Below are 13,212 nucleotides of genomic sequence, written 5' to 3'. Positions count from 1 at the left end.
CGGATTTAATTCTAAACCATTAAGTGAAAAGACATTGACAATTGAGTGAAAACACAGACCACTTAACTTTTTTGACTTAAGTTTTTTCATTTTACCCAAAAATCAAAGTTATGCGCTATCAAATTTGATGATCATTCCAATGAATTGTTCCCTGTACTCAGAAGATGAAGACGGAGTCCACTCGATGAAGATATACCATTTTAGGGGCTATGGCTCCCACATTTGCTAAAAAGGTTGACCGGGGCTTGATCGGGTGAGGCCGCTGATTCTCTTTTGAACCAATGCATCGGCCACCAGACAGATATTCAAAATTAGTCAATTTTACTGTTACATTGCTAACGAAGCCTGATATATCCAAAATACATCTACTTGATTATAGTGCGTTTTGATTTTAGTAATTTTCTCTGATCTTAAGACTGACTAAGGAAAATTGAGTTTTTTCAGGCTTTAAAAAGTCATGTTGCGGACATTCCAACTCTTGCTGATCGCACATGCTCAAATGCAAGTGATAAAATTAATCGTTTTAAGCAAATGTGTTGTAGCATCCCAAAGGTTAAGTGTACAAAACTAAGAAAAAGAGCATACGAAAAGCCTTGAAAAAAAGCCTTCCAGCGAAAACTCATGATACATAAAATTAGGAGCAATTTTGATAAACGAGCACAACACAAAATTCATATATAACTCAACCAAACAGTTTTAAATGCAATATTTTCCATTCTCGAAGAGCTCTTTCCATGTGCAGTCATAATAAACACTCATAGTGCAAAAAATCTTGTTTCGAAAATGAACTGGCAAGCCGAAAACCCCAAAACAAACACAATAAACTTACTCAGTGGAACAAAGCGAAACAAAATAAACGAAGCCCAGCTACAAAACTACACTTCCTGCAGCAATTGAGGTACGATGATATCGGAGGCAAAGAAATTCAGGAAGGGTTTGAGGTACAACAACAAGGCGACGATACAGTTCAACCTCGCAATTTTGACTGCAATACAGGGTGTTTCATAACCTCAAAAATATGAGCTCATGGGTCAGCCGCTAACGTTCTGTAAACTAAATAACATTATTGAAAAAACTATTCATGGCAGCGATCCAAGCAAAAATCGGCGATAATTCAGGTATTTTACTCATTAAAACTTTGACTTTGGTGGCACCTATTAAATTAAGCAAAAAAGGGAGCAAGATGGTTGTCAGTGGAGATTAATGCCGTCAGTCATTTATTAAAATTTCACAAAAGAGACGAGAGTGCAAAATCCACAATCTCATGAGAAATTGTGTCAGACCACGGGAATAGTTCAGAGGATAGCTGTCAATACACAATGATTAGACGACTGGCGTTTGGCGCACTAAAACCCAACATTATGGAGTTTTCTCACTGATTTTTGCGATTGAAAAATAAAGACATCAGTGCCAATAACAGAAAGATGCCCTTCACAGCAGGAATTGTGCGCTTCAAGATACAGATACCTGAAACCTAGAGAGAACACCCTGAAACATGGATTTCATTCAGAAACTAAAACTGGAAGCCAGCGGCAATGTTCGAATGTACAAAAAACGATACGTCATGAAGAATTTCAAACAAGTGAAGAAAAAGAACTTCTTTGAAACTTTGGTTATAAGATTTTTCGGCAGCAATGTGATGCATCAATTTGATGTCAGGAGGGCTGTCCTGCACTCACCGTTCGAATAAAAAGTACACCTGGAACAAAATCAGGCTTTTGTGAAGTGGGAGCTTGAGGGGACAAAATTAGTGTGCAGACAAAGTAAAACATTTTTTGTTTAAATCATGCAGATAACAAATGATGAAAGGAAATGGCGCTTTTTCTACATGGACAAGGGTTCAACTGAAAAAGATCATTGGGTGCTATAATGAGAAAAAACAGGTCGCACCTCCATTTCGGTCCGTTTTTGGCGACATAATTTTGAAATCGAAAAAACAAGAAACATTAATTTCCCTGAATAAAAAGATACGTTCCACATGAAAGACCGAGGACCATTTCACTCGTTTTTGGGTCTACAAATAAAAAAATGAGGAGGGCAGGTCACGGTCAACCAGAAGCCGAAATGGAAAATGTTTGAACTATTTCATTTAAATAATTGGTAATTCCAGCCGACGAACTTCAACCAGCGCAGATTGGGGACAAAGAAATGAATCAGAGAAGCTAGAGACGCTTGTTTAGATCAATTTTTTATCTGACAAAACAGATAAATCTGCTTAAATCTGAATCCGAATTTTGCATATTTGGCTTGCAAGTAAATTAAGTTATTGAAATGAGAGAAGATGTCTTGTTCAGTTGTTCTGATCTGCATAATTTTTAATAGCTCTTAGTTATCTGATCTTGAACTTTCCTATCCTTTTTTGAAGTGCTTATATAATCAGGATGCCTCCCGAAATAGACCAAATTCAGAGAATCTCCACTATACTGGTCATATTGTATCAAAATCAGAACTCCGACTGTAAATCATAGTGATCTAATTTGATTCCTATCTTGTTTTTCCTAATGGTTATTTGATATTTTTACGGCAGTTAACACTAGTTTTATCTCACCGGTTTTTCAGTGAAAGTAACATTGAAAGGCCTTAATTTGTCCTATGTGCTCTTTTTGAGCTTTTCTTCAACTGACCGTCTTTCACAGTCACCGGTTTTCTTCAGCACCTTTAAAGTATATGATGTTTTTTTGATTTAACGAAAATTTAATAGATTGAAACAAAGTCAAAGGCTGCATGAAACCACTGACCATGCGCGCCAAAATGCAGTAGTCTAATGCAAATGACAGAAACTAACTGATAAGTTGTGTATTGATGTGAGAGAGAGAAGTATTAATCAATGTTTCAATTGGCGGCAAGATTTGTTACAAATTAGTTGGTTTATATAGCATTATGTTCCCGCAATCATAGCGTAATGGTTGTGACATTCTCAACTCGAACTGTAACTTTCAAATAAAAAATCGGAAAGTATCGGAAGTCATTCTTGACATCCTTCACCCCTCCTTTCGGGTTGGGTGTCACCTAAGAGAGCCGCGCAAAACCTAGCGTGTTTTGTTTTCCCTAACCCCTTGGTGAGGACATCTGCAATCATGAGGTCAGTTTGCAAGTATTTCAATTCTAGCTCTCCCCTTTCTACAAGCTCCCTGATGAAATGAAATTTAAGTGCAAAGTGTTTTGTTTTTCCATAGTGAGTGGACTGCTTGCTGAGCGCTATGCATGCTTGGTTGTCAACGAAAATCTCAATAGGTTTTTGTACCTCAACGCTTAAATCCTGAAGCAGATCTCTCAAGTGAATGGCCTCCTTTGTTGCCTCTACTAAGGAATTCATTTCGGCTTCTGCCGTTGATATAGCAACACATCTTTGAACCTTTGTTGACCAGCTGACAACGGCTGAGCTACTACTAAGTTTGAAACAATATCCTGAAGTGCTTTTCCTATGGTCTAAATTTCCCGCCCAATCGGCATCGGAGAAACACTCTAAGGTTAACTTGTCTCCCCTCCTAAAAACTAAACTCTTTGACTTAGAACCTTTGAGGTATCTCAAAACTCTTTTTCCGGCTTTCCAGTGCTTTTCCCCTGGGTTCTCAACAAACTTAGGAAATTTCCTGCAAAAGCAATGTCTGGTCTACTTGAGCAAGCTAAATAATTCAAGCAACCCACTAAATTTCTAAAATCAAAATTTTTCATGCGCTCTTGCTCTTCACTCCCCTCCTGAAGGCAGTCTTCTTTTGTTAGTTTTATTTCTGCAAGTGGTGTCTCTACTGATTTGCAATTTTCTAGTCCAAATCTCTCTAACAGCTTTTCAATATACTGTTCTTGGTTGATTTCAATTGAATTTTCCTTTTTTACAATTTTCATTCCAAGAATCCAACAAAGATCCCTACAATCACTTATTTTGAAATCCTTCGACAGCTCACTATCAAACCAAGCCGAGAAGTTCTCCTGAAATTCACAGCTTATTATATCATCTACCCACAAACAAACTGCGCCTTGAAGTTGTCTTTCACTTTTCTTTATGAACAAACAGTTATCATGAACCGAAGATTCAAAACCTTTAGCTACCAAAAAGTTCCTAAATGTCTGATACAAATTCCTTCCTGACTGCTTAAGATCGTAAAGACTTTCCTTCATTAAACAAATAAGAGGTTTTCTTTTGTTGTCTAATTGCTCAAAACCTTCTGGTTGTTTTATGTAAATTTCTTCAGCTATAGGTGCATTAAGATATGCCGTTTTTATATCCATTTGTCTTATTTTCGACCCTTTTTGAACAGACAAGCTCACAATTAAACGAATTGTTGACAACCTAGTCGTTGGTGAGTATGTCTCATGAAAATCCTTCCCTAAGACTTGACTGTAACCTTTGGCCACGAACCTTGCTTTGAATCTACTTATCTCCCCCGTCGGACCATATTTAACTCCAAAATGCCATCTACTACCCACTACTTTTGCTCCATTATCCTCAACTAGGTCCCAATTTTTATTTTCGCTCAGTGAGTTATATTCGTCCTGCATTGCCTTCCTCCAGTTTTCATTCTTGAGCGCCTCTTTTGCGTTTTTAGGTAACAAATTTTGATCAACAATTTCACTTAAAAAACTATTTCACTCATCTCTTTGTTTACCTCATGATCTAGATTTGCCTGTTCATTCACTCCGAAGTTATAGTTGTTCTCGTCGAACCTTGCATTCCTTGTTTTTTGAACCTTAAGCTCACCGCGATCGTTTTCTATTCCTATCAGAGAAGATCTACTATCGAATGCATGACCTATGAAATTTCCTTTTCTCGCTTTTCTGTCTATTTTGTTTTTGAACTGTTTCTCTATGAAAGGGTAAGCTACACAACCGAACACTTTCATGAAACTAAGATTTGGTTTCTCACCATACATGGCTTCATGAGGGGTTTTCTTTATTGCCGAATGATAGCAAAAATTTTTCAAATAGAACGCCATGTTGAGCGAATAAGTCCAATACTTTTTCTCTAAAGAAGCCTGATCTCCTAAGCATCTAGCAGTTCCTACAGTGACGTCCCAAAATTTTTTCAATTTTACCATTTTCTTGTGGCGCGTACGCCGCAGAATTCTCAAGCCTGATTCCTTTTAGCCGGGCAAACTTTTTAAAGTCGCTGGATATGTACTCTTTTGCACCGTCTGATACTAGAGTTAAAGGTTGGCCTACATCTGCACAAAATTGCTGAAATTTCTCTAGAGTCTCGTCCCTTGACTTCATAAAGTAAACCCTACAATATCTACTGAAGCTATCAACAAATCCTATCGCGTACTTGTGGCCATCTACAGCCTCGGGGGTAATAGGCCCTAAGATGTCTGTGTGCACAATGTCCAACACTGCTTGTGCTCTTGTTGTGCAATCTTTTGCTATTGGTTGTTTCTTAGCCTTATTCAACTCACAAATCTCACATACATCTACCAAACTGTCGCTGATACGCATTCCTTCAACGTGTTCAACTAGTTTGCTAAGGTCCGTAAAATTGTTATGACCCAATCTTTTGTGCCACATTTTTAAGTTACTGGACAGTAGGCAATTTTCTTTGCAAGTTTTATCAATCTCACTAAAGTCCCAAATGAACAGATTTTTCTCCTGCCTAAATGGGTACTCTAGACCGCTTTTGTCAATTATGCTTAGTTCTGGTCCTATCAAAACTTCAGCTCCTGCTTCTCTAAGTTTACTAATTGACACTAGACTGTGTGAGTTTTCAGGTATAAACAAGGCGCTCTCTAAGATAATTTTTCTATGAACCTGATTACTATCCTTAACTAAAAATGCAACTGTACCTCGGCCACAAATTTCAGACTCCGTTTTGTTTGCGTTCAGTACTTTGCCCGAGAAACTATCATCGACATCGATAAACATTTCCCTGTTGTTTATCATGTGACTTGTTGCCCCCGAATCTAGCACTAGTCCTACTCCCTCATCACCAACTGGGCATAAAAAGAAACTGAAGTATTCTTCATCTTTTGCTAAATTCTGTTTCTCATATCTAACGCTTCGCCTGGCATGACTCTCAAACTTTTTATTCCTACACTCTGTAGCTTTGTGTCCAAACTTAAATTGCAATTGTAGCATTGAATTACTTTGCTGGTATTAGGCTGTGGGTTATGAGGCTTATTATTTGAGCGACAGAATTTTGCAATATGTCCAAACTTGTTACAGTTATGGCACCTCTTGTGCTTTGTTAGGAAGACACTTTCACTTGCGTTTTTCCTATCACTCTCTATTCTGTGCTCAGTGTCAAAGTTGATCAGATCTTGCTTCAGTTCATCAAGTGATTTATCTTCACTACCGTACTTAACAAGTGTGACAAAATTATCAAATTCGTTCGGCAGACCTTTCAGTAGAATTGATGTAAACAATTTTTCACTCAAACCCTCGTTGACTTGGTTAAGGTTATATTGTAGTTCCTCTGCTCTTGTTATATACTCGATTAAACTTTCGTCGTCTCTTTTAACAAGGCTAGTGAGTTCGCTGACTAAATTTTGCAATCTATGTCTCTCAAAGCTACGGAATCTCTTAGTTAACACATCCCATGCTTGAGCTGCATCTCCTTTATATGGCCTAAGATAAAGAACTGACTGCTTGTCTAACGCCGAGACAAGCTCATACAATATTTGCATTGGTTTTTCTTTAAAAATTTCTCTCCCTTTATCTATAGCTGCGTCTTTTTCGGCTCGTGAAGCGTTAGGGCGTGTAGATGGGACATAATCTTCAAATGTACTACTACCATCAAGTACCTTGTACAACTTAAGGACAAAACTGCGAGCTTCAAATTGCTCCGAAAAAAACAAAAAGTCTTCCTCTTTCCCGCTGAATCGGACACGTTCGTTCTTATCACTCATCTCTTGTCTAACCAGTCTATCAATGCAAAGCAAAAATTAGTCTCTATTCAATTTATCAATTCAAATTTTTTTCACTCGTTACTTTCATACAAAAACCAACTCTTTGGAGAACTAGGATTAAAAGGTCGGCAAACAAAAGGTCCTACACGCACACACTACCCTCTTGTCTATGTCATTACTGGTTACTGAGAAACGGCCAGGCCACGTCCTTACAAGGTTCGACTGTAAAAGAATCCTCTAGGTCGGGTGTTGTTATCCTTAGCGGAACCCAGGTTGCAATAACTTCACAGACTCAAGGGCAGTCTCTACATGTATCGCCCCTTATTAGCATGATTATTTTTCCAAAGTTATAATCATTTTTCAATCAAGTTCAACCATATTTGTAGAGTGTTTAAGTTTTGCGCTGCTCTACAGGTTTATTACAATGTTTTAGAATCAAAATCTGAACGATATTCAGCAAATCAGCGCTTTTTCAAAAATTGAACGGTGTTCGATTAGGTTGCGCTGTTTAAAAAAAAATGTCCGAACGGTATCCGGAAATGCACGCGCGTCACAACCAATAAGCTACCTTTTAGGAAAGTAACTTTTTACAAATTTAGAACAAATAATGTTTTCAATCTTGGTTTGGCACTTTGCCGGCACTCAAACAGACTCCTTCAAAACTAGGGCCTGGAACTTCACCCTGTTGATCCTTGCTAGCTACTCTTTTCGGACTCTTTGCTCTCTCTCTTTTGCTCTCTCTTTTTGGCTTTGCTCTCTCTTTTTGCTCTCTTTTTGCTCTCTTTTTGGACTCTCCCTTGCTCTCTCGTTTTGGCTTTTCGTCTCTTTGGCCCTTTCTGGTCTCTTTTGCAGTGTCTTGTCCCTTTGCTGTTTTGTCTCTGTTTTTGTTTGGCCGCCTTGCAGAAAAATTTTTGTGTGCAGCTCTGCGTTTGGCTGGGCACAGTAACCTGATAAGTTGTGTATTGATGTGAGAGAGAGAAGTATTAATCAATGTTTCAATTGGCGGCAAGATTTGTTGCAAATCAGTCGGTTTATATAGCATTATGTTCCCGCAATCATAGCTTAATGGTGGTGACATTCTCAACTCGAACTGTAACTTTCAAATCAAAAATTGGAAAGTATCGGAAGTCATTCTTGACTTCCTTCACTAACCAAGTAACCGTTTAACCAATAGTTCAATAATTTTTATCACAGACCGTTAAATTAAGTGAGATGAAGGTCATTTACATATGTAAATAAATTAAAATCAGCGGTATCTTTTTTTATCAAAATCATTCAAAAATATTCGTTTTCGGCAGCTTTTGTGATGTTTAAGGTCGACCGTCCGACCATATGCATTGAATTTTTGTGCCTTTCCCATTAAAGTCCACCTGCTTACTGCTCAAATTAACCCAATGAATCAAAATTTGATGCACTTTGATACGACAAACATGATCAAAGAAACTCTTTCTTATAAGTGTCGGTTCACTGGGAATGTACAGTCACCCAGGTCGAGGTATGCGATAATGATCAGACCCATCCAGACTAAAATCGGCCATAATCAGACTTTAGCTCCTTTTTAAATTGTGCTAATTTTTACCTCGTTTTTAAAATTTTGCTAGTTTCTACCGCGTTTTAAAATGTCTGCTCGTTTTTAACTTTTTTCAGTATGCAAGAAATTCCAAATTCGGGTGATCTGTGACTTCAAATAGCGTAAATATACCGTAATTTGGACGGAGGGCTATGATTCGGTGGGGGCTATAATGGGAGAGACCCCATTATTTCTCGAGCTCATTGCGTTTCCCGGGTCGAGGTTTTTGGGTAAATTTTCGTAAGAAATGCGGTGAATGCGGTGAATTTTCGTAAGAAATGCGGTGATTGCGGTGAATGCGGTGAAAAAAAATAATTCACCGCTTTTCACCGCATTTCTTACAAAAATTCACCACCAAATTCACCGCATTTCTTACAAAAATTCACCGCATAGACTATTATGGCCAATTAATGTAAGAAATGCGGTGAATGCGGTGAATGCGGTGAAAAAAAATAATTCACCGCTTTCTCTCAAGCGGTGAATTATTTTTTCTCACCGCTAGAAGCGGTGAAAAAAAATAATTCACCACATTTCACCGCATTTCTTAAAAAAATTCACCGCATATGGTTTCCAAAGTTTACTCAATCTGATTTAAATTCACAAGAAATAACAAACAAGTAAGTGACAGTTGGCGCAGTGGAATAAGCATTGGAAGGCATGCAGGAGATCAGAGGTTCGAACCCGTGTAAGGACGATTCTTTTTTGTAAGAATACTGAGAACGCGGTGAAAAAAAATAATTCACCGCGATTCACCGCAAAAAGATGTAAGAAATACGCGGTGAAAATTATTTTTTTTCACCGCATTTCACCGCATTTCTTACGAAAATTCACCGCCAAACCTCGACCCGGGTTATGTTTTCAACCTCTAGCATAACGACACTCCTTTTTCTGCCATTGATATTTTGTAACCAGAGAGCACAAACAGCTTATTGATCTTTATATTCTGTAAAAATTCACTATTTACGCTCAGCTGATGTTTCCAGATACGACGAGCAATACTTGAACGAAAGCATTTGCGCAATTATATACCCAGATGTGAGCTTTTGTACAGTAATAATGTCTCCAATTCACGATGACTTCAAATATATTTATGATTCAAAGTGTGAGGGCGGCTATCACGTGTTCAATGTGGCTTGTCAGTATTACGAATAGAAAATCCTCTTCAAAATTTTGGGCTGTGATTGGTGTAGGGTTGCCCTTATCATTACCAGCCACCGCCCCTAACAAATAAAGTGGCCAATTTGGTCCATTTTACAACTAAAATTCCATAAAGAGCATATTAATACATTTATAAAAGGCCTTAAAGTGTGGGACACAGCGACGAAGGAACGATTATAGCTAGACGATATTAACTTATAGCGCAATAGTAGTTATAAACCGTTGGTCGGGGCGCTGGCTTGTTATGATATCCTGTAAACGAAAAACATATCTTAGATAGTAAACAACGGAAAAGGGTCTAAGAATTCGTGCAAATTGAATTTATTGAGTTGAAGTTCATTTTTCAATGAAATGATATCCTCAGATGGCAGTTCATTGCGTAATGCCCCTGTTGTATAAAGCTCCAGATAAAAAGGCTAAAAAACATAACGCTGTCAATGACACGATGAGTTTGTCGTTTTTTATTAAAGGTTTTCTTTAGTATCAAATGGGAGATTCGTCGTCATTCTATTTAAAAACATAGGCAACGAGAACTTGGATGCCATGATCTATTGAGCCACAATTTTTTATTAAACTTATTCTGAGTTAGCTGTCATTAAAAATTGACTGGGAAGACAAAAAAAGCTAGTCTACTGAAAATTAAAATTAGTTTCCGTTCTTAATAAAATGACTATTTTAAAAAATTTCAGCCTTTCGTGAACTTAATGTTGTCTCTTCTATTTGTTTTGCGCCACTGATTTCTCATATTCCTAAGAGGAAAAGTGATTAATTAGAAAGTAACTCTGAATACAAAAAAATTGGCGAATACTTGCATAAAAGTCCCTCGTTTGCTTATATGCTTTTTGATCATTAGCACTCATAGGATCAGGGCTATGAAAAATATTTTGCAACACAACAGTTTTAGGTAATTAGCAAGGAGGCTCGATAATATGCGTTTGCACATAATATTCCGACCCCGCTTATCCACCTTTTTGACTTAATAGTCTATCAAATAAAGAGATTATAGATATACAGAAATAGATGTTTGTGTAGAAAAAAATGCTACAAACCCAAACTTTTCAATACTATAAAATGACATGCCGAATTAGAGAGCTCAAGACACCTGCCATTAAAAAGACAGGAAGACAATACAAACGACAAAAAAAAGTCTCAAATCTAACATGAAAAAGCACGGAATAGCTAAACCAAAAATACAATAAAACAAAACCTAAGTTACAGACAATAAAACCTAATTTACAGAAATTCAACTACAAAGCAGATGAGATTACAACATTGTCCTCAACTACAAAGCAGATGAGACTCGATAAACAGTCGACAAAAAGACGAAAAAAGTGGCAAAGTTCAAAAAACCTTAGAATTTTTTAAAATCTGAGTGGTCAGAAAAGTCTAGTTTTTAACTGAAATTTCTGGATAGATTCGCTCATAAGTCTTCAAGGGATTTAGCATTGAAAATTCTCAGCGAAAGGACAGGACAACAAAAAAAACAACAACAGATACAAAAATAGAAAAAAAAGTTGCAAAATTGAAAAATATGCAAACCATTTACAAAACACAAAAGTATTGAAGCCATTAACGTCAGCCATGAAGCTACTATTTGTTGTTTCTAGGTTAAAAACTTCTTTGTTACATATTTTCAATATATAAGTGAAAAAGTGAAAAAGATGACAAAGAGAAGAATAAAAAAGGAAAAATTCAAAAAATAATCGAAGAACATGGAAGGCAAGAATGAAAGAGGAAATTGTCGAAGTCATTAAGAATTATTCAGCAAAAAATTTGGATATACAAGATTATATGTTCTGTAAAACATAAATGTGATCTCACACTATTGTGATAATGTGACTTCAAAAAATTAACATTGATTAACCGATATACAAAAAATCACCAACTTTTAGAGACAGCTCGAAGTAATAGAGGCATCGAAACCAAAAATTCTCAACAAAAATCTTTAACAAAGGTAACCTATGCCTCGAACGGATGCCAATGAGTTCCTTCAATTATCAGAAAAAGTCTTATGAGTATAAAAAAGAAATCAAATAAAGGCCAAAACCAAAAATTCAATAGACAACTGCCAGAAGAAAGTGTCAAGGCCATTAAAAACGTTGCTAGCTGATAACTTTCGGTATGTCTATCAAAGAGTCTTTTCAATGCAGGCTTTTTTTGGAGTCACGCTTAGAGATAATGGGCCTATCATTAGTGTGACAGATCTAAATGTTTACAGAATAGAGCTTAAAAAACGTCTTACCAACAAAATTTTACTTTTAAAGTTTAATTCAAAGAATCAAGAACCATTAGATATGCATTCAAATAATAAACATGTTCCGTTGAATCTCTGCAGAAAGTCACCTGCATCTTCAATTTACAAGATTAGGACATAGAACTAAAAAAATGCATCAAAAGTATGCAAAAAACAAAGATTCACTAAAAATTATAAAAACACAAATTCGGAACCAAACAACTACGATCAATGGATCTCTAAATTCGAAATAAATGCTCATTGGGCCTCATTAAGTTGTTGATTGGTTATTTGAAAAAAGAATTTTGCAAAAAAGAAATTGCAAAAAGAAATTCTAGAAGTTCTCTGCATTGCAAATTTCCCTATGAAACCAAAACTATTCGTTTTCTTATTTACCGCTCTTGCATGAGGAAAACAAAACTGTTCCTAATTTTATTGTATAAAACAATTTTGATTTAAAATTTTGATACCAAAAAACTGAAGTTAAAAAATCTTGGTAAATCCTTGAAAAACAGGTAGCTCAAAAAATGCGTTCATTTCAAACTCTACGTTGTAAGATTTTTTTAAGGTTCCACTCACGATTCTCTACGACAAAGAAATCTTTCGGAAAAAATTAGCTGAACAAAAATAACATAGCAGGAAAAGCCCTGAAATAAAATCTAGGGACTAGAGTGAAAAATATAGAACTACTGAATATCTCCAGCAGATCAATTGAACAATGTCATCCAATTAGACAAACGTTCTCAAAATTTGTAAAACTAACATAAGAAAAAACAAAAAATAATCATTGCTAAGAGTCTTGCAGCTTTGATCATGAATGTCAGTTTTGGTCCATTATAATATGCCCAAAAACCTACGCACATTTGGCCACTAAAGAGAGATAGACTCGAAAGAAATATAACAAAGTTTTTTTTTCAAAGAAATTAGAGAAGCAATTCAAATTAGAGAACTTTCAAATCTTCAATTTTTTGCAGTATTAATTTGTTCAAAACCATTGAACCTCACGAATCTTTGCAGTAAGTCATCTGAAACGCCTTAAAAGATATTGTACCTCGAAGATTAATCAACTCAGAGGTAACAAGGAATTGCTATTTTTTAAAATGTTGCTTTTGTTAGTGATTTTAAAGCTTCAGCACTTTTTCGTTGTCTATAATAGAAGCTATCAGATAACGCAATTTTTGCCATAAAATTGTCAAAGACTCATAAAACCAATAAACATGTAAAATTGTCAAAAAACTTTCAAAAAATCAAAAATAACCGAACAATTGAATTGAAATGCAGAAAAGAGTGATATTGAAATTTTCGAAAAACCGTTTCCATTGTCCTAACATCTACACAGTATCTTACTATCAACTTTAGTATTGAAGCCATTAAAGTCAGCCATGAAGTTATTTTGTGACTTTTCTTGATTTATA

The 13,212-nt window shown here is 36.2% G+C and overlaps 1 protein-coding gene across 1 annotated transcript in view; it reads left to right on the top strand.

Moving 5' to 3' along the window:
• LOC142350415 (uncharacterized) overlaps positions 1–13,212 on the top strand; it is a 70,376-nt gene that overhangs the window by 16,185 nt on the left and 40,979 nt on the right. Inside the window, exon 5 of the mRNA XM_075402261.1 lies at positions 9,390–9,541. Within this exon, the coding sequence (XP_075258376.1) occupies positions 9,390–9,541 (152 nt within the window). The remainder of the gene's footprint in view (positions 1–9,389; positions 9,542–13,212) is intronic.

The sequence above is a fragment of the Convolutriloba macropyga genome, chromosome 12 (assembly GCF_964194025.1).
Source record: "Convolutriloba macropyga chromosome 12, txConMacr16.3, whole genome shotgun sequence".
Classification (NCBI taxonomy): Eukaryota; Metazoa; Xenacoelomorpha; order Acoela; family Convolutidae; genus Convolutriloba; species Convolutriloba macropyga.
This window is presented reverse-complemented; position numbering and strand designations above follow the sequence as displayed.